The sequence below is a fragment of the Leuresthes tenuis genome, unplaced genomic scaffold (assembly GCF_036924035.1).
Source record: "Leuresthes tenuis unplaced genomic scaffold, fLeuTen1.0.hap1 SCAF_5, whole genome shotgun sequence".
Lineage (NCBI taxonomy): Eukaryota > Metazoa > Chordata > Actinopteri > Atheriniformes > Atherinopsidae > Leuresthes > Leuresthes tenuis.
In genome coordinates this window covers 37,618,289-37,646,140 of record NW_027325359.1, presented here as the reverse complement: position 1 = coordinate 37,646,140, position 27,852 = coordinate 37,618,289, and the positions used below count along the sequence as shown (strand labels likewise).

Genomic DNA, 27,852 nt, shown 5'->3' with positions numbered 1-27,852 from the left:
TGCAGCATTTTGGATCAGCTGGAGGCTTTTCAGAGAATATGTGAGACAGCCCAATAATAAGGAATTACAGTAGTTCAGTCCTGAAGGAACAGATGCATGGAACAGTTTTTCTGCATCACCCTGAGACAGGATGCTCTGGAATTTTAACAATATCACAAAGGTGAAAGAAGGCAGTCCTAAAAACCTGTTTTATATGTGAGTCGAAGGATAAATTCTGCTCAAAAATAACTCCAAGGTTATTCACTGTACTTGAAGCCTCTTCTCCCACTAGACAGAAGAAATGAACTATTTCCCTTCAAAAGGGTTAGGCCCCTGCACACTGTCAAATGCCCCATCAGCTCTGGGGTCTGGTCTAATATTCTTTTTTACTCAGGAATGTTCCAACTGAATGAAATGACCCAGATGTATCTGAGCAGAAACCATAATAAGAGCTGTTTGAATTATTTAAATGCTAAGGAAAGGAGCTTTAATGTCATGTTATTCACTTTCTTGGATTTTTCCTTCTTTTGAAATTACAAACCTTGATAATCATGTAATATTGTATATTATTTTAAATTAAAATATATCTGAAATAAGATTGCATCAGATAAAATATCTGAAGCACTATTTGTAAAATATGTATTGATCATTTCTAGTTTTAGTGCAGAAGACCCACATCACAGCTGTGTGTAAGTATGGTCAAATTCTCATTGTAGCATAGTCATATTCTCCAAAGTCCCTAAGAACTATTATTTTTCATTAGAATTTTCTATTAAAGTCATGGAAAAGAGCTTAGAAAAAGACAACAGGAAATTTGTTTTCCTAGTTGCAGCTCCTCTCCTAGCTTTTTATACTATTCTGCACAGACTGGTGTACTCAACCACCTGCTACAGTGCTATAAGTGTGTCACCTGAAGAACACAGGAAAGAACAAATAAATACAACCTCAGGTGAAAAACAAGACCTTGTTACACTTAACATTATTATTTTCTTTCAATAAGAATTACATCTCATCACGCCTTTTATGTCTTCAAGATATGATTGTAGTCAAACTAACTGGTTTGTATTTGCATAGATACCAAGACTCAGGCCACTTTAGAGGTGTGAAGCTTTCTGTTTCTCAAATGTGCAATACATTATGACTTTTATGTTAACCTTTTTCTAAGTTTAAAGGCATATATTCAAAAAGGCTTTGGTTAGACACCATTTTTTCCTACCACATTGTAAAGTTGTTTAAAAGTCCTGATTCCCACTATTTAAACTCTGAAAAAGAGTAAGAAATGCAATGCAAAAAAACAAACAATCAAAAAATATTTGACTTTTTTATTCAAAGCTTTGGATATTGCTGTTAGAAGAGCTGAGTTATTGTATGTGAACACAAACACCACTTCCTTCAGTTTCCTGTGAGAATTGACCTTTGACCCCTACATCTTGCTCCCAGTACGAAGTCAAACATGTGATATCTCTTGGGACCCCAGCAGCATGTGCTCTACAAGGTCTCTGCTTTCCTTTGCTTGATTCTCTGTATATTTTTTAACTCTTAAAGTCTAAAAATATACTTGAGTGCGGATGTTGCTGCTGTGTTACATAAGCCTGTGGGATTGAAGTGTCAGGAATGAGAGATTGTACAGAAAGTTTCGGATCTTGGTTTTCACAGAGTAAACAATTATAGAAGATAGGACAGTTTCCTGGAACAGCTTCACAGAGAAAAGTCTACACAATATAACTCCTTTTTTTTGTCACTTTTTAATGTACTTCAAATGTCACAGATTTCCAGGGCTACACTTTAAAAGTTAACACCAACAGTCAATAACTTAAAATGTATTCAGTCTCTATTCCAGAGTTTTCAGTACCATGGCAATATGGTCAGTCCCATGTTAAAAAGGAAAATCTCTGCATTCCATGAAATCCATCCTGGATAAAAACCTCTTTCTTTTACAAAATTTACAACTGTGGTTAAGAACAATATTACTCTTATACTGTACTGCATGAGCGGTGTTAAGTACAAGTGCAAATGTCAAAATGCATTTTTCCACCCAGCTATTAGTAAGATCTATGGGTAATCAGCCAGTGAGACAACATGTAAACATAGCAGTTTGGGTAAGTAATCGTGTGTACGTGTGTGCGTGAGTTTGTTCTTTCTGCTGACCTCAATGCTGCTTCCTACTCACTCCTCACTATTGTGAAGTGAATACAGTATTTACATCTACACAAAAAGGAAGGAGCCTCATCTGCTATTTTCAATGTGCTGCAAAGAAAACACTACAATGTCCACAATGTAATTTCTGCATCATATGCTGCCTCCTGTACACTAAAGACAGAGTACGCCAAGTACGTACTCGTGTACTTGCTAGTATGGACTTGTCGGAAGTACGGACTTCTGAGGACGCGAGCATGCAAGTACGCTCATTGTGCATTTGAAACGGAAGTGTACTTGATTACGTCAAATATCTCGACCTTGCTGCCAAAAATATAAAAAACGATCGTTTTTTATTTTTCTGTTCATCGCAGCCTCTCTGCTCGATGCCCTTGTGTGCAACAGCAAAGTCAAATCAAAATCAAAAATGGACCGAGCTGTGATTGCATTTGCAGTTGGAATGCTTTATTTTAAAGCTGAAGAGGAAGTGGTGAGGCTGAGGAGGGAGATACGGGAGCGAAGAGCCAGGATGCGGAGGAGCAGGAGGCTAATAGCATACCTGTCAATTTCGGTACGTTTTTCCAAGCAGAACTTACAGTTATGTGCTTGTTCCTCTACCATCTTTGCTTGTGCCACACTGCTTTCTGGGATAGCAAGCTGTCTGAAGTCCACACAAGTCACCACAGAAGCATCCTCGATAAAACGGACGGAGCAAGTACACATCCGGGAATGTGGAGCGTACTCGTGAACTTTGAATTAGAACAGTACTTGGTACTTGAGTGATGACGTTTCACAAGTACACGAGTACACAAGTGCAGACTAGTACGCATATTGAGAAACGGCCAGAGGTTCTCCTACAACTCTCCCCCTGCATTTCCAGCTGTGAGAACATATCTCCAGAAGGGAGCGTCCTACTGTCAAACACGTTCAAACTGTTCAAACTGACTGTCTTCTGAAAATCTCTGGTGTGTGAGATGAAACTCTGATCCATTCTGCTGTGGTGAAAACTTGCTAAAACAAGTCTGAGGGCATGTTTATGTTTTCGAATGCATTTTCTGACTATACTGCTTTTGTTTGCAAATCAGACCGCTGGGTAAATATCCAAAAGGAGCGGCATCATTAAACTGAGAAAACACATCATGTTTATAGCACACAGTTCAAAAAGCCAGCAATGAAGCAGGGTTTTCCCAGGAAGATGGCAGTAAGCCATGTCAGACTTCTAAAACAACTGACTCTTAAACAGTGATACCCATGTAGCCTACCTCTCATCCCTGGGTAGACAAACCAGTGCAGATGTGCATGTTTATGTTTATGTTTCTGTTTCTGTATTTATCAGACGCTTTTATCCAAAGCGACTTACAAATGAAGATATAACACCTATATATAAAGCTAACAATAAGCTACATAGAAGGAACCCAGGAGTCCGACTCTGTCAGAGGGGACAGAGTAGAGATAGGGTGCAGGCATAGAAGGAAGTGCAGAAAGATAAAGTGCAGAGATAGAGGGGGGAGGGAAGTACAAGGTAAGTGCTGGGATAGGAGGTGCTCTCTAAGAGCTGGGTTTTCAGGAGCTTCTTGAAGATAAACAGGGACGCCCCTGTTCTGGTAGCGCATGTGTCTTGCTTAAAGTCAAGGAAGTGTAAGCATTGATTGGAATGACAGCAACTCAGCCACCAAGTGGTAGGCCATGTAAAATGACAGAGTGGGGTCAGGGGATGCTGAGGTGCATTGTCCGCAGAGGTTGCCAACTTTCTGCAGTCAACCGCGCAGACCTCCAAACTTCATGTGGATAACAGATTGTCTCAAGAACATTGTGTCGAGAGCTTCATGGAAAGGGTTTCCATTTCCGAGCAGCTGCATCCAAGCCATACATCACCAAGTCCAATGCAAAGCATCAGGTGCAGTGGTGTAAAGCACAACGCCATTGGACTCTGGAGCAGAGGAGTGGTTTTCTGGAGTGCCGAATCATGCTTTTCTGCCAGGCAATCTGATGGACGAGTCTGGGTTTGGCGGTTGCCAGGAGAACGGTACTTGTGCATTGTGCCAAGTGCATTGTGCCAAGTGTAAAGTTTGGTGGAAGGGGGGTAATGGTGTGGGGTTGTATTTCAGGAGCTGGGCTTAGCTCCTCAGTTTCATTGAAAGGAACTCCAAATGCTTCAGCATACCAAGAGACTTTGGACAATTTCATGCTCCCAACTTTGTTTGGGGATGGCCCCTTTCTGTTCCAGCATGACTGTGCACCAGTGCACAAAGGTCCATAAAGACATGGATGAGCCAGTTTGGTGTGGAAGAACTTGACTGGCTAACCAAAGGATCTGTCACTAACCCCAGATAGCAGCTGACACTGTGCCGGATCCGTCCACAAGTCACCAGATTCGCTTAGCAGTCACACACACCATGCGCCTTTGCGCCAGCTTTGCACCGGACATGGGTGGAGCATACTGATTAACAGTCGTTAAGGTACAAGTGGAACTGATTCAGTACTGTTACGCAGACCAGACCCAGATAGCAGATGACACTGTGCCAGATCCGTCCACCAGATTTACATAGCAATCACGCCCGCTGAGTGCCTGTGTACCAGTTCCGACCCGGACCATCAGACTGACAGTCTAAATGATAGTAGTTTTATACTGATAGTTTTGTGCAACATGGCAGGATATTTACCAGATTTTGACGACGTGGACAACAACTTTGAGTACGATGGACGTCCTTACTGGAGTGAATTAGCTGTGATGCAGCGGTGGGTGTCTATGACGACATCCCAGCACACAAGTATCTAGAAAGTCCTCTATAAGCCCCCGATAGCCGCCAGTAAATACATTGCAACTATGAACTAACAATGCAATAGTACGCGTTCATTCATTCATTCTTCTTAAAGTATTGGTGAAATAAAGACAGATAATGCCTTATTTAGAGGCTGCACCGTTCACTCCGTTATATGGATCTCGAGGAATCTAAATCTCTTCCGAAGGACGCCGACTTTCACCAAACTGCTCTTGGTGAGTAGATGAACGTATTTCATACCAGAAATAGGGTCCAGGTTTAAAAATACCAGAGTTCCCCTTTAAATTATGTTCCAAACCAAATAGGTACAGCTGGCAACAATAGTCACTGCTCAACATGGTACTGATTCCATGTTGAGCAGTGACTATTGGGCAGTTTTACAGCTCTGTACATTTCATACCATCTGTACTCTTTTACTTTTTTTCTTTTTACAAATGAGATTTACATGATCCCTTGAAGTTATTCTCTGCTATTACCATCTTCTTCTTCTCCTTCTTGTTCTTCTTGGGTCTACCCATTCCTTCTGTCAGTCAAAGCCCGGGACGGGAACTTTGAAGTATGGTCAGAAAGTCAAGCCCAGTGTGAGTTCAGCTGAAGTTATGCATGAAGGAGAAATTCAACTCTTGACTGCACTATGTGGCTGTGTTAGTCAGACTTTGAGGAACTTGACTTTGTATGATTTTAGTTAGACAAACATGTTTACTGTACATGTATTTTAAAAGTTTGATATGTTATGACGTCATTGGAATTACTGAATATTTTTCAAAGAAATGTGAATCAGGTCAGGAAAGGGAGTCTAAGCTGTCATAACAAGTACATTCTTTCTTTTGGTCATTTCCTTCCCTCACAAAGCAAGTTTAAAGAGAATGACCTAAAATTCTGCATTTATTGGGGAGGTCTGCACATGTGCTGCTTGATTACTGTGTGAAAACTAAATCTGATTTCAACATTTAATGCTCTTATTAGCCATGTTTTTCCTATAGGGCCACAGGAGGCTTGAGGTAGAATATAATAGAATAGAATAGAAGTACTTTATTCATCCCAAACTGGGGTTACTACTTTACAGTACCAGCATTCACGCCCGAGTGAAATAGACATAGAAGCAAAAAGCACGCAGTAGTATTAAGTAGTAATATAAACAAAATGTATGTATAAGATTGTAATTACAAAATAAGATTTAAGTAAAAATATTATCTATATTCAACTAAATGTGCACTTGGGCAGTATTACAGTGTGTCTGTAGCAGTTATTGAGCAGATGTACAAATAAGCAGTATGTTTAACAGAAAATATATCTAAAGTGCACATAGAGAATAATGATCAGTGCTTTCAGCAAGTTATCGTATGCTTGTAACCTGGGGCTTGAAGATTCAAGCAAAAAATTTCTTCCTATTTTAATTGTGGAGCTGCTGGCCCTTTGCATTACCATTATGTCACCATAGGGCCTATTAATCAGCCTCCTGTAACAACCAGTATCCCAATGTTTTGTTTGCATGTGGTGTGGTTTGTCTTTGCCATTTTAATCACTGAAGTTTGCATGTTTTATCGGTTTTATTATTGCATGGACAATGGACTGTTATATTGGTTTTATTGGTGTTATGGACTGGATCTGGGTGCACTGATGAGGAACACCTGGAGACTGATTGGTGTGACACTCTCCACTACATGAATGGCGCAGCGGGCAAGCACTGGGCTTATTTTAATTACGGACAGGTGGGCAGAAAAGGGAGGCATAGGAGCACCAGACACCAGCTGGTGGGGACAGCAGGTCCGAGTCCTTATTGACATTGAAGGTAAGCTGTCTCGGCACGCGGGCTGACTAAATTGTAGTTTATGCTTCAACGTAATTTCGACGACGTACCTACAACATGGACCCCTCCGCCGTAGCCTGACATGCACCTCCAAAGAATTCTAACTCCTGGGCCGTAAGGGCTGTGGTTGGTCCGCTCAGAACGTAATTTCCGGCAGTTGCCTTTTCCGGTCTTAATGGCTGTACACGGCTGTTTGACATTCGAAATGATCGAAAGTGCATTTGTTCATCCAGGTTGTGAATTCCCACCAGTGTTGTAAATTCACCCGTTCAGCCTCGGCTGGTCGTACAGACCACCCCCCCGAATGTCTTCTCTGTCGCCTGCGCTTCAACATTTGCAATTTAAGCATTTGTTCTTCATATTGATGAGCTCCAACTGCAAATACAGCTGCTCCACCTCGGTTTCCATTGTTTACTGTTGTTAACTGTGACCGGAAGAAAAAGCAAGGATTCGACTATAACCTGAAACCACACAAACACACAGCCACACCTCCCTACCGGCCTGGTGAACTGCAGAACAACGCGTTCCCTCGACGCAGAACTTTGAATGCTCAATGAAGACGTCACGTTGACATCGTTTCTACCAGCCCACAATATACTACGTTGTTGAGAAGATCACCCAACCTGCTCTGAAAGACTCAGTGTGACTGTGCAAACATACAGTACAAATCAAAGAATTTAAAAAGGCCATGGTCAATAATAATGTAATTAGCCACAGCAGCAATAAGAAAATTGCACTTTTATTTTTTTTCTTAAATTTCAAACGCAAGTTCAGTCTTGTGTAAAGTAATGGCAAAGTTAGAGCTGTATAAATATAGCTGTTTTTAGGCAGTTGGGTGTGAATGTGTGCTGTGATAAACCTACCACATAGCCAAATGTAAGATGAGCTGCTGACTAAAATACAACACACATATCATAACTGACATATCAGAATCCTGTAAAACTAAAAATAACAAGGTTGTACAGTTAGAAATACCCATCTAACTCCCTTATATGAAGTTTTGGTTAAAATAAAGCAGCAACCACGAATTGCAGTCTAGATTTTTAGCTTCAAACACAGATTTTCTTTAAATATTTTGCTGAGTAACAAGTAATATAAGTTAAAAAAGAAGAATAAAATCTCCCACTTGATTTCAGCCTGGTGGTACAGACATGTTCAGAGCTGTGTCTCTGCTGATTGTTGACTGATTACAGATGACATCACTGATGAATTAGTCCTGAAATTGTATAAAGAAACTAGCTTAGCTACCTGATAGTGTGGAAATACATTTGGCATCTCCAGACTAACAGCATTATTAACCTTAAATCCAGGACCACAACATAGATTAACAAAACTATGAAGCGGGAGAAATCGCTGACTGAGCTATCGGTTTGGCATAAGTTCATAATGCTTTCAATGTTGCTTCTGCTCTGTTCTACATCTTTTATGGTACAGGAGGGTTCTAGGAGGACAAGGAGAACTTCAAAGCATGGCCTGGCTGCAGTATAATGTTAATGAAAACTATATTTGACTGAATAAAGAATGAATGAGTTGGAAATGCATGAATTAAGTTTAATAAAACCACTCCGTGACTGGGAACACTAGTGGCTCAACTGTGTCATTACAACAAACACCAGCAAGAATATGAACAGTGACTCACACAGCTGGCTTATCATCTGACTCACCCTAGGTGGGTAACCTGTAGTTTTACACATTACTTCTGTCCTCCACTACTCTTGGACATTTACAACACTAGGCTACCACCTGTTTCAAGAGTAAACTCACAGTATTACACAAGTCAGGTAAAACACTTAACCACCACCTTCACAAAAAACAGCTAATAATAAACACACATTTACAACATATTGACCTAATTGAACCACTATTTTCCCTTTTGGCACCATTTTGCAGGACATTTCCAGGCTTCACAACGGTTCGCTTTTATCAGAATTGCAGGATGTCTTATTTGACCACGGTTCCAGCACGAAGCTCTCAGAACAATCTTCTTAACTCTGCTAGTATGTTGAAGGCGATCCATAACTACATTTCAGGGTAATTTCAGTTAAAATGTTTCCCTGTTATAAGGGGATCAGGACTTTTTACACCAGTGGGCGAACTGAGTCATTACACTGGCGGATATTGGTTAGTATTATTATTAGACATTAGGTTATGTTATTCTCCAATTTCCCCCACTGGGGAATTAATCAAGCATTTTTATATTCTATTAGGAATCGGAGCAGTTACTTTCATGGTTATTAAATCACCTGATTTATCTAGTATAAACTGTATTAATCATTAACAGGTATACAGCCCTGCACAAATTACACGGGGTTAGCACTTAGATAGCAGGAAAATGTGTTTACTCGTTAAAACACAGCAACCATTACAGGGGACTTTTTGACCTAAGACATGACGGTCCGGGGGTCACACAATTACATAATTTGTTGGCCGTTCATGGTGTTGTGTAGCCATATTATTCTCTATTTTCTACAAATGGGGATTATGCCCTATTATCAGCACTATACTATTATTATTACATGTGAGATTAGTGAAAAGCCATACGTGGCTTTATGCAAACTCACAGCCCAACTGTTCTTGGATAACGAGGCTCTAATTTTACAATTGGATAAGCCGGGTTAATGATAATATGTGCAAATAATATGAGGCTATTGAGTTCATCCATCATGAAAACTTATTTTCGTTTTCAATGCACAGGATGATACTAAATTGATCTTACCAAAATCAGTTGATTACCTCAAATGATTCCTATGTCAGCTTAACACTGGGAATGTGCTGTGTTATTTGCTGGGTCATGGCTTTATGTGTGCGCACACTACAACCTCTCCGTTGTTGTGCAGCAGCTGTCTGAACAATCATTGTTAAACACAGGGACCCTGATAGTGACATACAGTTTTGTGTTATCCATGCCTGACATGACTGTTGTCCAGTTGTGACTTGAGGACAGTTGCATGCCACTGCTGAAATGAACTGAAAATCATTCATTATCACACCAGGTAAGCTGTATTTTTTATATACGTGATGTGTTGTCTGAACACTAAAACAATGAGAGGTGTATTGTTGCTGATATGAGTTAAAAAACATGATCAAATATCATAATGTCTATCCTGACCAATTTGCCTGACCAAAGAAAAACTTCCGAAGGCCAAATTTGCATTACATTAATTGCCTGTAATTTCTTAAAATAGTAGCCCAGAGCTTTGTACATTGACCCCTTCTCCCCCAGCACAGACCCATATTTTTTCCTTTGATTAATCTTAAGTGTATTCATTAATTCAACATTTTTTACCCCAAGTTCATGTGACTTACTTCAGATGAGTGTTAGTGACAGCATAAGTAAACTTAATAAACTTAAGTAATATCCACTAAATCATTTTTTAGTTTTAATATAGAATTTTGAATAAGAATAGTTTTTACAATTTACAGTGTGGGGGTAGCTGATGTTTGATCACAGATAAGGAAATACAGAGAAAGTGAGGAGGGGCACTTTGTGTTCAGACTTTTATCGTTGTCTAAGTTTAGATCTTGGCTCCCAGACAGGTTCTCAAGTAACAAGGCTGCAAGCTCACTTCAGCGACCCCACAGTCCACACAGAAACATAGCTCCACACAGAGCTCTACAGGGAGACAAGCACCAGAAAGAAGGCAAACCACAGGAAAAAGGAGATGAGACAGCAGAGCTATTAATGCCATATGGGAGACATATACAGAGAAGCGTAGGACACAAACTGGACTATTCTCTTTGGAAACTCTCTTGATTAAATCAGTTTATCACTTTATTTTACCTGAACTATGTCAGAGGAAGCAGAACCAGGTGTTAAACTGCCTTCCAAGTGTGAGTCTGAGCAACAGGCTCCACATTTTCTACAAGACGTCATCTTCCATGGGAAGTTTAGGGTGAGTGTCAATACAAAACATGAAGAGAACACACAGACAATGACAGTGGTGGTGTGAAAGAGGACATACAGCACGACAGAACAACTCAATTAATCTGTTCAGAAAGACACATTGTTTACCTGTTTCAAATAACATTGTTATTGCAAGTATACAGAGATGGTATACATGGTATATATTTGTTATTGTAGTAAAATGAATGTCCAAAATAGTAGTTGACTGTGAGTTAATAATTTGCATCTTAGTTTTGGTTACTGTTTTAAGTCCTAAGATTCCCACCTCCTTTATATTCCCATACAAAGAGCTATAAACACATCGACTGACTTGTTGTTGGACACCTCACCATCAGTGCCGCCTCAATCAATGACGAAGATCATACAAGAACACGCACTGTGAATAGCAGCTGACATCTCCCTCTCATCTGGTGATTGGTGTAGCAAAAAGAAAGTGAGCTGAATAACAGCTGCAAGATAGAAACAGACTTGCTTTCATGTCATGTGAGGGCTTAGAGTTGTTTATCATGTTTATAAAATGATTTGGTCTTAAATTAGACAAAATGTGACTAATTTTGGTACACCTGAAAACACAGATGTGTTAATGGTTCCTTGTGCAACCGCAGTATTGACAAATTGGAACGAGAGTAGCTTGTTTTAAAGAGTCGGATGACTGTGTAATGAATTCAGGACAGTTACCAACAGTCATGTGTACATTTTGATAGTTTCTAATTAAATCCAAAAGTTTAGAAACGCATCTCGATCATTTTTACAAGCTGAATGCCAAAAGAAATGGTTTGGTTTTCCACTTTCTCCTTCTGATAGCAAAATCTGAAACCAAACTGAAATCTGGCATTCTGCCACCTTCAAAAGGAGTTGCACTTGTGCCACCTACAGCTTGAATCGCTCATTCTCTTCTCATGGTGACACAGTCCATGCGTGTGCACTTGTATGAGCACTTGTGTGCTACTAAAGACAGGCCTGGTGGTGATCTGCCACAATAATACAAAATTCAGCTACTTCAGGCCCAATCATAAGACTTCAGCAGTTTTAGCACACAGACATTTTTCCAGGTGTTAAGGAGCCACATGTGCAATCAAGAGGAAGACAGTCCATTTCTCTGGAGCTATTTAAGCAATCATCACAGCCAATCCACCTAAATTCAGTCCAGATCAGCTTCATGCCACTGACAACACTTCATGTAATTCTGAACATTCTTTACATCTGAGATGACAACTGATTTCATGCTACATTGGTAAAAATAAAATGCTTTCATTGCTATCTCTCACCATATTTGGGTCTTTTTAAAAATCTGTTAAGTTCATTGTTGACGTTTGTTTCATATCTTGTCCTTTTTTTGGTGAATAGAAGTAGAAAAATACTTTATTCATCCCCCAGTGGGGGAAATTCAAAATGTAAATGGGATTCACTCAGAATGAGTGTGGACACGTGGCTGCTGTCAGCCATGACTCCACAGCCATGTTTAAAACCCACATAAAATAGATCCAGACTTTGTGGGTAGTTTAAAGGCAAAAGTTGAACTGGGAGAAAGATTCAATCATGAACACACTACCAAGAGAATGAATATGACTTGCGTGGAGCAGATTTAGGATTGAATTTTAGCCCCGCTACAACCCTGAAGTGCGTCATGTACTCAGCTATGGATTAGATCAAATATTTAGTGACTTGAACTATCATTGTCTGCTCAGCATTTGATACTTCGTTTTAAAAAGCAGTAACTGACCTAAACCCTGGCTCTGAAATGAACACTATTACATACAGTATAAAATCAGTTGCAAATAGACATCTGGCCATCTTTTAAGTGCCCAGCTTTAAATTCTTCAAATCATATGATGTGACATGTACAAGGCAGCTTATTGTTGATGGCAAAAATAAATGTGACAAAGGTGTATGATTCATTCCATTTTAAAAATCAAACAGAAAATTAAAACAACTAAATATAGCTTGATTTTTTTTAAATTTCAGTCCTAAACTGAAATGAAAAATTGGATAATAAACCGTTCTCCATTTTTGTTTTAGTGCTCAGATCAAAAATTAGAAAAAAAGATAACGAGCGCTCAGATTCTATAAATAAAGAGACCCTGAAGTTATTTCTGCTTCGTGAACACTGTGTTGTCTAAAGCGTAGTTTATGCTTCTCCGTCACTTCGACGATGTAGATACGACATGGACCCCTACGCCGTAGCCTGATGTGCACCACCAAAAAAATCTAACTACGCCTCGTGTAGACGCGGGCTGTGATTGGTCCGCTCAGAACGTAATTTCCAGTCTTAATGGCTGAACACGGCGAAGAAGCTCCTTGACATTCGAAATTATCTGAAGTGCATTTGTTCATCCAGGTTGTGAATTCCCACCAGTGTTGTAAATTCACCCGTTCAGCCTCGGCTGGTCGTACAGACCACCCCCCCGAATGTCTTCTCTGTCGCCTGCGCTTCAACATTTGCAATTTAAGCATTTCTTCAATTCAGTTCTTCAATATTGATGAGCTCCAACTGCAAATACAGCTGCTCCACCTCGGTTTCCATTGTTTACTGTGACCAGAAGAAAAAGCAAGGATTGGACTATAACCTGAAACCACACAAACGTACAGCCACACCTCCCTACCGGCACGGTGAACTGCAGAGCAACGCGTTCCCTCGATGCAGAACTTTGAATGCTCAATGAAGACGTCACGTCGACACGTCAACATTATGGAGGAGTATAAACTAGGACTAAGTGTCCAAAGCTGTGCCGAACTTATTTGATCATCATGATAAATGCATACACAATGCAATATTTCCTCACATTGTTTATGATATGCATTAAGAACATGAAAACTGATTTAATATTTAAGAAAGTGGCTTTTGTTGCCACCTGTGGTCATAGAGTGGTCATAGCAGTTGAACTTATGTTGAATGGTTGGCCAGATGTACAAATACTTGTGCTCGCCACACTTTAATGAGTTGAGTCTTCTACTTAACTCCAGTTTATCACATTCTAACCTTTCAGGGCAGTTTATCACATTCTAACCTTTCAGGGCAGTTTATCTCGTGTCCACACAGACTGACGGATGCAAGCAAGATCAGTGTTTTAGTGAGCTGAGTTTTTCAGTGTGATGAAGTTGGCTCTATCTGATCCAGCATGGTAACTAATGCTGCAATTATAACCTGCTCTGGAGCAGTGTATATTCAGAGTTTCAGATCACTGGTTGTGTTCCTGATGATATTTCAGATCTGAGTGAAACAACATTTATTTGTTGACATGTTGAACAGTGGAATGTATGCTGATGTCTGACATTATAAAACACTGAAAGTGTTTGATTGACTTTGAATTAAAGTCAGATCGATCAAATAACGTACAGAAACTCCTCATCTTATAAAAAGTCAGTCACTGAATTTAGATGTTTTCTGATGACAGTCATCTCGTCTTAATTGCAACATTTCACTCATTTTCCTATTTTTCACACCTCCCTGTTCATATGAATGTGGCTCAGCTGATCATTTAATTTTTGGCGTGAAATAATTAAAAACTCTTTTTATTTGAGTGTGCGGAGCCTGAAGAGAAAAGTCTCTTTACAAAGAAAAATAAGAACACCCACTGGAGCATCTGTTACCTCTGAATAATGGTTCAGTGAACACAAATGAAGTCTTGCTGTGTTGGACTTGATTTGTAGTACTCTCCTCTGCTCTGGATCAAGTCTGTCTCTCTGTAATGAAGGCAACAATTATATTCTAGTCATCTTCAATCCCAAATTCTGTTTTAATAATAATTACTACTTTGACTAATCTTTTAGGTGTTATTTTTAATTTTTTTAATTTTGCAGTCAGAAGCAGGGTTGCAAAGGGGCAGAAAATTGGGGGCCTAGAAGTAAAGATGCAAAGGCACCAAATGTGTTTGTAGCTTTATTCTTCTTCTTCTTCTTATTATTATTGGGGCCCAAGCAGCGAAGCTGCAAAGGCACCCATTGTTTTAGTAGCTTTTCTTCTTCTTTCTTCTTCTTATTATACTTTCCGCTGCAATTGTAGTCTATGGCAGCCCCAAGAACGACATGGTAAAAAGTTTTGAAATTCGGCACATGTATTCAAGACAGTGCCAATAACAAAGTCAAGACTTTTCATGCTCAAACAGTAAACTCTCTAGCGCCACCAACATGTCAAAGTTAGAAGTGCATTCAGCTGCATAACTTTGGACTCATTGAGGCCTATGATATATTATCTATTTCCCCTCCTCTTATCAGGGAGGACGGCGCCCTAGAACCCCCTATGGACCGGTCTCACTTTAGGAGGGGTCCGTTTGAAGGGTCGTAGGAATATAGGGGGGGTCTTTCATTTTACAATTATGGGTGCCAATGCCAAAGGCAGGGCACACATATTGCTATTGTGCATACTTATTATTTTTCCATTTCCGCCCTAAACTTCAGTTTGCTACTATAGTCCTGCACTGATGGTCTGACCGGCATTAAAAGCACATCGCCGCGTGCGCAATGAGTGAGAATAGTGTGCTTGTATTTTTTCTTGAAAAATGGGAAAAATTAGGAATTTTCCCTAGGGAGAAATGCATTTCTATTTTGGAGGACTCATAACTCAGCCATACGGCATCACAGAGACATCATTCAAAGTTTAAACGTGGCAGGAAAGACTCAACTTTAACTGATCTCATGGGTTTGTTGATATATTATACAACTTTGACACAACAGTAGATTACATTTTAGGAAGAATCAGAAACTCCTCTCATGCTCCTCTCACTCTGTTTCTCTCTCTAAAATGACCAATAACCAAAAACCTTGAACAAACGCTTCTCATGTCGAAAATATCTGCCTGACCTAGACAAATCTTACTTCAAAACATAGGTATTTTTGTCCTCTTTCACTCAAAGTCACCCTCTCCCATTGTCTCCCATTATGAGGGCAGAGCCAAGATGGCTGGCCTATTAGAACAGGTTTATGCCAGCCACTGTGTTATGTCTCCTACCAATACAGAAGCAGGAACAATGTGGGTTGAACTGACAGGGAGACCTTGGTCATATTGCAATTTGACTATAACATGACAGCCTCTATCTCTTGGCAGACAGTAGCTCCATTGGCACCCATCAAAATTTCTTAAGAATTTTTTTGGTATAATTATTGTTATTAGTTTTGTTGTAGTTATTAATAACTGCTCTGCTCAGATTCATGGGAGAAGTGCTCGTTTCCTGATAAATACAGTGCGTGACAAAGACCGAAAAGCATGACTGCCAAAATCAATGCGTGAGACTTGAGAGTCCTGGTTTCGGCCATGATTATGCTACCCTAATATATTTTTACCAACTATTAGGTAACCTAACCCTATTTAAGTTTCCAACCTCCAATTTGGAACATGTCCAGTTTATTCCTGTTAATTCCTATATATTCTCATGGAAAAGTTCCACTTTAAATATTCCCAGAATTTTGTAACCCTAGTGAGAAAAGACCAAAGAAAAACAATCTACCCACCAAAAAGAACAATAACGCTGCAACAGAGGAAAGCCAGTACAAAAGTGTTGAACCAGCAGATCTGTAAATTAATGTAGCAAGTCTATTTAGACTCAATGCACATGCACCAGTGTTGCTGTTTAAAGTTGATAAGCTGCATTTAAACTGAAACTCAGGAGGAGCATTTAGCTCTGACGCTGTTCCATAATGAAGGAGACATGGAAATCACCTTAGTTTTTGACCAAATCCAACAATGTATTTGGGTTTTTTTCGATTCAGCAGTGGGGATGAGTAAGCTCACTTTTTCAATAGTCATCCCACATGAGGCTGAAAATGTAAAGTTCTGAAAGAGTACTCGTCAATAATGGTAAAACAGGGCCTCATTTCCTCTCAAATAATGTTTGTATGCTGGGTAAATCAGTGCTGATACTGCAGCTGCACAGTTTCTTCTGTAGGGAAATTGTCATGGTTCCTTGTTTTATATTTTTCTAACTCTACAATAGTTTATGCATGAAAAATCTCTTTGTACTGAATTATGTTTTATTGAGGAACTGAATCTACTTGTTGGCTCTGTGTACCTGCAGAGACTTCTGATAATTCACACAATTGTTATGTCCAAATCCCTTTTGACAACCTGTGAGTGTATTAGATTCAAACCATGATCATAACTTCACTCTGCTATGTGAAGACTGATATACAGAAGGTGATTTCATAATTAGATGACGTTGTCATTGAGGTAAATGGGAAGTGCTACTTTGAGGGCAGCAGAGTTGAAGAACGGACAAACAAAACATGATCTTGATTTTTTTTTTTTCTGTGAGGAAAATGAAAACATATGAGTTATTTTCTATTTGTGCCACTTTGGACTGAACCCAGAAACAAACTGTTGAACCACCCTCTGCCAGACTGTTTTCCTGGCCCATCATTCTACTACTTAATTATTCACACATTCGTCTTCCAAATATTTGATTTTGGTGAAACAAATTCCTGGCTTTTAGACAGATTATATTATTTGATTTAATCTAGTTACTGACTGTTAATGGTTATAATGTGAAGAGAGTGGATGGAGAGAATAGGTATTTGGGTGGTAGCCCTGGAGAAAGGATTTATCAAGCGACAAGCACCACCAAACAATAGATGAAAAAATAGTCAAAATCAATGCATGAATAGTAAGAGACATGTTAGAATTAGAGCCTGGAACTGGGTCCAGTAAAGAATCCCCTAATACACAGATCTGTGCATCTTTTAAAAAAATGTTACGGGCTGTGTAGTTTGATCTGTAGAAATCTTCCCTCAGAACTGCAGCCAGACGTTATAAGTAGACTCCATAATGTAACAGGCTGAGGTCATGACACTGCTCATAATTCACTCACTATTTATGTCTCATAGAATTTCTTGGAAGTGCTACAGTAAGCATGACAGCTGCTATGCCTACTATGGCATGCAACTGCTACACAAGCTCCAGAAATCCCAAATTAGCATTGACTATATCTACGTATCAGGATATGTTATTAATGATTAATTATTAGTGATGCCTTTACATTATTGACAAAGATGACAAAAAACAAGTTCTAAATGTTTGTAATCAACGTGACCTGAGGCAGATCTTTTCTATATCCAGATATGATTTTGTGGTAAAAGAATTTTTTTTTAAAAGTGACCTCTGATAAACGCAGTTTATCGCTTCATCCCAAAATGCTAATTAAACCATGCAAAGAAATAAAAGATGACAAAGAAATCTGAGAATTTATTAACAGTTTTGACAGCAGTTTGTTTATTTATTCCATTATTTGGTCGTTTATTAAGAACTACCCGGCTGGAATAATGTTTGTGAGGGGCTGGCTCAGATCTTCCGGGCTTTTAGGTACTGGTGATGTCATAGATTGCATTGCTTAGTAAAATCAAGTGGAGTTCTTTCCTCTACAAATGTAACATTTATTTTGTTTTAGTCCTTTTAATGTTAATGTTTTATGTTCTACTTTTTTGGTTGGATGCCTTTAATTTTCTTATTTTGCATGATATCAGCTAATAGAGGTTGAATAAATATGGAGGTTTGACCATTTGTCTTGACACAAGCCTTGGGAGAGTATTTTACCTTTATCCAGTTAATGAAACAAGATCCAAATCCAAATTTGTGCAGAGTTGCCAGTAAGACTTCCCAGTTAACCCGATCAAATGCTTTTTCTGCATCTGGAGAGATGGTTGTGGTTTCCAAATTGAGTAGTCTGGCAAGTAAACTGGCAAGTGACACCAGGAGAAAAAAGATAATAAACCTTCTTCTTTTCTTTTGTTCCTGGTGGCATTCACCAGGCTCCGTAAGATTGGTCAGGAGGTGCTGCTCATATGTGTGTTGATTTATTATAGTAAGTCACCATAGTGATACAACCTGGTAAGAAGTGAACCAACATTGTGATGGTGAAAATCTAGATCTGAACCCGAAGTTACCTCGATAAGCCAATAGTCCTGCTTCCTAGTCCCGGCCCAGTGTCTGTTCTTCTTCAAAACCTCAGCTATCCACAGTTGGTGGGACTTTTGGTCTGTACCTATTTTTCTTTTTCTATTCTGTTTTTTTTCCGTGAAAAAGAACATGTATCGCTGCATTGTTCATTCATCCACACAAATGTTGACACCGCTGATTACACTGATAGTCACATTGTGTGGTTTTCTTAATTTCTTTCATACTACACTTGTCTTTTGTTGCAAATAAAAATATTCAAAAAGGTGAACAAAATGAGGAATGCCGAACTATGCTTTGTCTCCACTCAGTCTGAATAGCTGAAATATTTACTGCAAACCACCCAATATCCATCCACATAAGCATCAAAATGTTCAAACCTTTTTTTGAAAAAACTGGAAAGTAGTCATAATGGTCATAATTCTACATCTTGATTTTTTGGGGCTTTTTTATTGTCCAAGTAGAAAATGAAAGTCCCACAGGTATGAAATTAAAAAAAAGTTGGCTCTTCTCCATTACATTTTCTGCATCCTAAATCCTTAATCCTCATTGTCTGTCCCCATGTTCATTTTGTCAGCTGTTGAAGGCTCTAACCCCAGAAGAAAACACCCGTTGCCAGCACGGGCTGTTCTTCCAGGATGGTCAGCGTCGTGTTGACTACATTCTCACCTACACTCTGAAGAAGCCAGGCGGGGGCCGCTCTAGTCGACAGTCAGTGCACCGACTCACTGAGAATGCTTTTACGCGCAGCCTACGCCACTGGCCTCAAAGTCAAGGTGAACATGTCCAAGTCCACCAAGCTCAGAGGAGGAGAGACTCATCTTCCTTACAGTCATCACCAGTGGCTGATGTGGAAATGGGCTGTCTGGGAGAAACTCTCAATGGCCAGGAGGATCACAAATCATTCATGAGGGAGGAATTTGAGGGAAAACTGAGAGAGATGGGGCTAGAGCTGGAGAAAGATGAAGAAGTGAGTTTTCATCTTTGTTGATACATTTTTTCCAACCTATTTCTATGTTTACTATTTCTATAGTCAAATACAAAAGGCTACATTAGAATATCTCCATCTCTGTTTCCTCAGCTCATACATTATCAATTAAGACACAACATTCAAAACTAAGCATTTCTACATTTCTTATTACATTTACTTCTTAACAACTCTTAATTTAATCACATTCATTATCCAGTCAAAACTGAGAAATGACTTACGCACTCTTTATATATATATATATACATATATAAAATCAACCGGTGTTTGTGTATGTGTTCTTTACGTATGTTTGATTGTTTGATCTCCATTTTTAATGATACATACTCAAATGATGAAAAATCCTCCTGTCGATGTTTGGGAGAGGTCCACTAATGAATGTTGGTATTTCCACTTTATCAAGACTCTCATATATTTTCTTAGTCTTTTTTTTAAGATTTCAGACTGATTCTTTTTGATGTCCACTGCACCCACGTGCACAATCAGCTGTTTCACACCTTAGTGTTTTGCTAGTACCTTAGGTAGTAGTTTTGTGATGTCAGAGACAGTGGTACTTGGATAGCTGCAAGTAACTACACTGTTTATGTGGCTCCATCGCCAAGCACAAGGGTATCTTTAACCTTGACACACGGCACAGTTTTTCTGTCTATCTATTACTTTGTATTGTCTCTCTGTTTGTTACACTCAGTCACATTTGGCTCTGACAGTCACATGCGGGCAATTGGATCAGATTAATGGCTAAAGTACTATAAGACTGAGTTATTCAGCTCACGTAACAAGCTTAATCCGACAAGAAATCGAATCGGATCCGGTTACTTGCTATCGAATTAAGACCCTGGGATAACTGTATCTGATTGGCTACTTAACGTGCCTGGAGATGACAGTGGATAGGATCAAGCGTTCTGCGTATGCTCAAGATTTTTTCCTGCGATCGTCACCCAGAAGTCGAAGGAGGCGATATTACTGTTTTTGTCGCCGCCGTCAGAAAGAAACAAACAACGCGATGGAGAATGCGCCGTTGTGCATCGCGTTTGTGCCACAAACAGCTCATCACAAATGTAGAGGGACGCAGCTTCATCTTGCTCTTCGTTCACCATCTTTCTCGAATGCCTTAGTTTTGTTGTTGTTGGTGGTGAAGACGTAAGTAATAAAGAAGAAGATTGAAATAATTTATAACAACAACAAAGATAATGTCTTATTTTAGTCACACCCTATGTTCTCATGTTAGCCGTAAAGCCTGAAAAAGATACACTGGCTTAAGGATTTATCTTCGTTTTGGTCTTAGATTGCCCTGTGGATTGTATTTTGCATATATTTGACATGTTAGACAAAACTTTATTAATTTATTTACTATTATTATTTTTTTCAAGAATTAATAAAACCATATGCTGTAAAAACCTTGTTCATTATTGCCTGTTGAGACATGACATGGTCCATGGCTCAGTACTGCAGCATATTTAAACAAACTCTGGCAGTATGGGTTTCCTTCCGGTCATTCATACAAGTCTAACTGTGCATTGTAGATGGCACTTTTATTCTGCCATATCTGTCTTTCTGTTTGTGGAACTGTTTTCTTTTTTTTTTTTTGCATTACACATAACACGTTTATTTCTATGTGAGGTTCTTCCCCCTCTTTTTTCTCTTCTTTTTTTGCTTCTTCCTCTGCTTTTCTATTACTTTTTGAGACGGAGTCAGTGCTTTTGTATGTACAGCACATTTACAAATTGCTACTTTAGCTGGCAATTGAATAACATCTAATAATGAATCTAAAATCTTTATGGTTTATAAATTTAGTTGTGGATGTCAACATACCTGTTTTCTCATACTGACTGTCAGTGTAAATGTTAATAACCTTTTTGTTCTTTAATTCATAAGCTTCAGTTAAAGCTACCAATTCGACTGCTTGAACAGAGTAATTTTTTGGTAGTGGTCGTTTTAAGAAAGCTTCAGTTTCTGTTACTACAGCAAATCCTGCAGCATTTGTGCCATCAGGTTTTTTTTTTGCTTGATCTGTCGAATAAATATAGTTATTTCTGCATTTCATAAGGTATATCGGTTAGGTCTGGCCTCAGTAAAAAATTGTAGTTATTTCTGACATGCAATCATGAGGCTCTCCATTTTGTGCAGTAGGCAGCAGTGTGGATGCATTAAGTGTAGCACATCTCTCGACAACGAGGTGTGGCTCTGAAAGAAGAACAGTTATGCAGGAGAGATGTCTGGAAAGAGACAGTAAAGATATTTTGTTAAGTAACAACATCACAGCCACTGCATGAGGTACCTTAAGTGTTAATGGGTGAAATAACACTAATTGTTGATGCCTGCACTGCCAAGGTAGCAGGGCTTCTGACCATTGATTCAAAAATACGATCTCGTCACTTTTTCTCCCCTTCAGTGGACACTGGCCCCTAATTACCGCAATTCAGCAGGGGGTCTTTCATTAGGAGTTCTGGACTCCCCTGTGCACGGTTTCAGCTCCGACCCTGGACGGCGGAAAAAATGTTGAGATCCGGTTTGAAGCCCAGTTGTTAAGAAAATTCTCTCAATGACACTCAGAGTTGCTGGAGTCAGTTAGCAAAAAGGTTTAATCTTGCAGCAAGCTCAAGAATGTGTGTGTGTGTATGAGTGTGTATGTGCGAGTGTGTCTTTGTGGGTGCATGTGTTTGTGTAAGTCTGTGTGTGTGTGAGTTTAAAGAACCTGTGGATAAATCACACTGGCCTTATATGGCAAATCTGAACTAGTATGGCACAGGCCCAGTCTGTCTTTTATCTTTTTGGAAGGTCCAGCACTCGGGTGTAGCCTTCTGTCTGTTGGGACTCTCACACACATTCGGTTAATCATAGAAAAACAAGAACAAAACCTTTTAGCCCCTAACATTCATGAAACGGACCACGTGGCATGGTTATGTCCATTCTAGAAAATAAGATTAAAAATAAGAGTAATCACCACCATTCTTATAATTTCTGGATATTCTAACAATCTAAATCTTTTTTAGATGTTCAACGAAGCCCTTTACTGCTCTGTTATGAGACTCAGCTGATCATAAAACAAGTTTTGCTCTTGAACCAAGCTTTTAAAACTGTTCACCTTCTTCTTAACTCAGTTAGTATTCACTTTAAAGCCGATGATTAAAAGAAGTAAATAAATTAATGTCTATCAACAAATGGGGATCTAAACTCTAGTGCTTCCTCTAAAATAATTTCCTTTCTCAACTTATAAATGTGTGTGTAAGCCACAGCACCAGTGCAGCCAAAACGACTTTCTTTTCTCTCCTTTCTCGACACTCTGCACCGTGAGCACACACACACTGAGTCAGAAATGCTTTTTCTCTCTCTCTTTTCTACATTGTGTACTGTGGGGACACACAAACCCCTCTCTTTTTTTTTTTTTTGTTGTGTCAGCATGTTGTCTCACGTATTAGATTATGCTTAAGATACGAATGGGTTCATCAAACACATCAGAATTCATACATACTATTATATCTGTGTCCTCCTGAGTGCTCCAAGCTCGTCTATTTTGTTTGACAGCAAGCTGTCATTACCCACCAGTATAGAGAGAAGACCTGGTCTGACCTATGGCTGCAACTGTTGCTCGGAAGGGAGAGCAGTTGTCTGCTAATCAGAAGGTCAGTGGTTTGACTCCTGGCTTCTCTGGCCCACATGTCAAAGTGTCCTTGGGTAAGACACTGAACCCTACGCAGACTACCGATGTGTCCATCAGTGTGCAAATATGTATGATATTGTGAAAAAAGCACTGTGTAGCCTGTGACACTCCACAGACTAAGATGTGCAGTTTGAGTCCGTGTGAATAAATGAATGTGGCTTGTAGTGTAAAAGTGCTTTGAGTGGTAAACTAGAATGGAACTATATGAGTAGAGTTAATTTACAATATAACTTCTTCCACTTTGCTTGTGTCCAGCATCCACAGCATTTCCTCTTCAAATTGTGGGCATTTGGAGACCTGTCTCAGGATTGAGTTGTCATTTGTAATGCTCAATTAGCTGCTCTAGTGAACGACTTTAGCAATGGCATGGTAACTCATAACAGATGTGAAAGTGTGAAAAATACAAGTAATAAAAGTTCTGACATTCTGTGATTTGTTTATGAAATTGGTATATAATTAAAAGCATGAACATGTTGCTGTTCCAGTAAAGTAAGACAAGTTAGAAATGAAGAAAATATTTACATAATTATAATTGTTAGAAGAGAAATTTTATTTCTATGTTAAAAAAATACCCACTTGACATTATATTTTAGAAAAACTGAAAATGCATTGAAGATAATAATAAGTTATCAATATAAGGTTACTATGAGGTATAAAGTGAATATACCAGTTGCAGAACTGTTCATATTGAACCTCTCTGGATCTTATTCTAATTCTTCATGAATAATTTTTCTTTATAAGTTGCACAGGGCATTTGAGTTGTAGGATATTATCCATCTTGGCGTTGAGATTGACTGGCACTGTCTCTGTTTTCCACCATTAAGCTCCAGTGAATGACCCATCTGTTAGAATCAGGTATATATGAAGAGCAGGGGCCCACATGACCAGGAGCATGTTTTACAAAGCAGCATTAGTGGCTAAATAAAATCATTTCTGGTTTTACTTTGTGTTTTCAGTATCGCAAAACTCGTTCACATTTTATGGGTTTGAATCACCATGGCAGCTTATGTTGGAAACCCACTTTAACCACTGGAAAAGGTTAGATTTCCAGATAAGAGATGAGCATGTAAAAGCATTGTCTCTTGACAAATCAGTTCCCTTTTTAATGTTTTTTTATTTAATAAAGTGGACATTAAGATTTATCTCTGCATCTCTCAATGTTAATTTGTTTCAGTTCGGCCTCGGCTGACTGGATTGAATGTTTTTTGTTTGTTCTTTACTTGGTACAAAGAGCATTTAAACAGTCAGTGTTATATCTGACAGAGACAGACTGAAACTTTCTTACAATAATCCACCTACAGCACATTCATTTAATTAAATCCACAATCATACATCATAACATCTGCTTCTGCTTTAATGATGTTGCAGTGATATCGAGTGACCCTTTTTACATATCCACATAGTATTCTTTTTATTTCCTTTACTATTTGCCTCCTCTTGTCTTCAGTGGCTGTACAGCTGACGGCCCACTATAAAAATCACATATTTGTCTTACCACAGCTTATCTGTAACAACCCAGTCTCACGCAATTTGGCCCCCAAAATGACAACTTCTGTTGGAACTTGTGTTCTGGGACCGCAAAAGATACATTTTTGACCATAGATGATAATATAAGTATATCTATCAACATTTGTCTTAAGAAAACCCAGCAACAAGCAAAAATGATAAAAAATTATTTTATCAATTGCTGAACAACAAAATGTTACACTTCATCTCATTTGTGTGCGTGCGTGTGTGTGTGTATACGTGTGTATATATGTGTGTATAAGCAAGACAAGTCTATAAACTCTTATCTCTTCATTCAATTCAAGCTGATATCTAGACTATTTTTATTTGTCAACTGTCTCTTAGGCCAAAATTCCAGGTGTGGGCTTTGTGAAGATTCACGCTCCCTGGACTGTTCTCTGTCGAGAGGCTGAACTGATGAAGCTAAAGATGCCCACAAAGAAAGTAAGTCTTACAGTCATTCTGTCTCTTTGTCTGGGTGCAGAATTAAAATACCACATCTTTTTTTAATAACACCAAATTTCGACTAATATTGGCCATGTCTTGCATTACTCCCAGACACTTATTTCAGAAGAGTTTAAATCCTTACTAACAGCTCCCAGACCTTGAAGAAAGGGCTTGCTTATTTGGGATCTCATTTAGAATAAGAATCAGAAGACTATTAATCCCCGGAGGGAAATTGAATCATCATAGCAGAAACAAGATAGAGGCCCTTAAAAATATCCATTCATCCATCCATCTATCTTCTATACCTGCTTAATCCATCGGTCGGGTCTCGGGGGGGCTGGAGCCTATCCCAGCGGTGAGAGGCGGGGTACACCCTGGATAGGTAGCCAGTCCATCACATGGCCACACAGAGACAAATGAGACAAACAACCGCACACAAGCTCCCTTAGAAACATAAGAATAACATTTTTTATTAAAATAGAAAGTTAAAAATAGAATATACAAAAATACCATAAGAATATAGTTTTTTAAAAATCCCTTGTATCTACAGGTAAGGCAGTTGGATTGCCATGAGAATGATACATATCACATCGTATATATATTTACACAATATACTGCTATATTGCAAAGGTATATAGTATAATATCCCTATTGCACATGTTATGAAATGACGGCATAGTTATCATCATTATCAATAGCATTACTATGATTATATCACATAATACAGTGGCTGTAGTGTAGATGTGTTTGCAGGTTCGGAAGCACAAAATTGACAGAAAGCTTCATGCCAATGAAGACTTGACAGACTCATTCCAGACTTGACCTTGATGAGTTTGTTTAGTCTGTTAGCAACCTTTATTTATCCTTAATTATAAGCTTTATCAAAAAGGAAAGTTTAAATCCTGCAACATTTTATATCAGCTGGATGCTTTACAGAGACTTTTCTGGGACAGTCCAATAATAAAGAAATTACAGTAGTCCATTCTCGAAGAAACGAATGCATGGACTAGTTTTTTCTGCATAACTCATAATTTTGGCAATGTTATGAAGATGAAAAAGACAATCGTAGAAACTTGTTTCATATGCAAGTAACTCCAAGGTTCCTCACTGTAGGACTAGAAGCAAAGGAAATACCATCTAGAGTAACTATATAACTAGACAGTTTCTCCCTGAAGCGCTCAGGTCCAAAGAGAATGACTTCAATTTGTCTGAATTTAGAGTCATTCAGGTCTTTATGTCTTAAAGACATGCTTATAGTTTCACCAACTGATTGGTTTCATCTGGTTTCATAGATAAGTACAGCTGAGTATCAATAGCAAAGCAGTGGAAATTTATGCCACGCTGTCTAATAATGTTACCTAATGGAAGTATGTGTAAAGTAAAATGAATTGGTCCAAGCACAGAACCCTGAGGAACTCCATGACTTACTCTGGTGTGTGAGGAAGATTCTTCATTTACAAGAACAAACTGAAATCTTGCAGATAAACATGACTTAAACCAGCCTAATGCAGTTCCTTTAATCCCAATAACAGGGCAGCAGACCAGAGAATGAAGATTAGGATAACCTGGATAATTCAAACCTGCGTGGCCCTTTGCCAAGGCTAGGAGAAAAACTATCCTATTAAAGTCTGCTTGTATGTTAATGCAGCACTACATAAAATACTTTCTGGGAAGCTGATGTACACCACAACTACAGTGGTCCTGGAGATACTTGTCTATAAAATGAACAACACAAGAAGCAGTAAGGGGCAGTATTCCCCATGGAGACACAGGTTGGGGACCAAGATCAAGGCAACACAGCGGGAGGTTAGTCAGCTGTCAGAGCTTCAGAAAGGTGCAATGAAGAGGGAACTCCCTAAAAAATACAACAAACTCCCCATACATGAGGCACTAGACACTGCCAAACAACATCTCACAGCTCTAGCTATACACCTGAGAAGGTACGCTACAGAAGCTAAAGCCAGGAGAATAGACAGAATGTTCTCCACTGAACTATCCTAACCATCTATAATCTCAGTGGCTGGGTAATAGGATGAGAATAGACCCATCCGGGGCTGAGACTGACCAATACTGGAAGAGCATATGGGAAAAAGAAGCATCACATGCAACAACAATGCTCCTTGGCTAGTGGATCTGAGAGCTGACCACAGCAATCTTCCTGAACAAGAAATCAGTGAGCATCATGGTGGAAGATACGATGAGACAAATGGACGTTCAAGTGACTTGGAAATGCTACATCTATCACTGCTGTCTTCTTCCGCAGTTTGTTGACCACCACAATATCCAATTGTTTTTGCAGGTATCTTCCACTTTGACTTTGGGACTTCCAAATCAGCACAGATGTTCCAGTACACTATTCTCACCACTTGGTTATGGTGTTTCATGTATGCCGTACCCGCCTGCATTTTACACCCTGTTACTCTGTGCTAGACTGTCTTAGATGCACAATCTAGGTCCATTTACATTTTATGTGTGTATTGTATCTGTTGAATGAGCTGCTGTGGAGTATGTGAGTAACTTCTAAAACCGAAATCAGGTATTTGGGGTTACCCTAACCCTACCCATAATTACTAACAATGATTAATATTTTTAAGAGATAGTGTAAGGGGGGTAGTAGTGGTAGGTGGTTTTGATGGCTTTGAAGAAGCTGTCTCTATGAACACATTGATAAAATCTTTTAGCAGTATACACTCATTTTTTGGACTGCTTTTGACTATCTATATGACTCTTGTTTGAATATACTGTTTCTTCTCTGC

At 39.0% G+C, this 27,852-nt stretch overlaps 2 protein-coding genes across 2 annotated transcripts in view; one reads left to right on the top strand and one right to left on the bottom strand.

Annotated features, from left to right (window-relative positions):
• Positions 1-27,852, bottom strand: part of wwp2 (WW domain containing E3 ubiquitin protein ligase 2) — a 304,365-nt gene that overhangs the window by 236,474 nt on the left and 40,039 nt on the right. The window lies entirely within an intron of this gene.
• The window catches only part of LOC140307794 (anoctamin-1-like), a 57,682-nt gene continuing 40,132 nt past the window's right edge, over positions 10,303-27,852 (top strand). Inside the window, exons 1-3 of the mRNA XM_072386806.1 lie at positions 10,303-10,601; positions 19,072-19,464; positions 24,995-25,093. Coding sequence (XP_072242907.1) covers positions 10,497-10,601; positions 19,072-19,464; positions 24,995-25,093 — 597 coding nt within the window. The 5' untranslated portion in view covers positions 10,303-10,496. The remainder of the gene's footprint in view (positions 10,602-19,071; positions 19,465-24,994; positions 25,094-27,852) is intronic.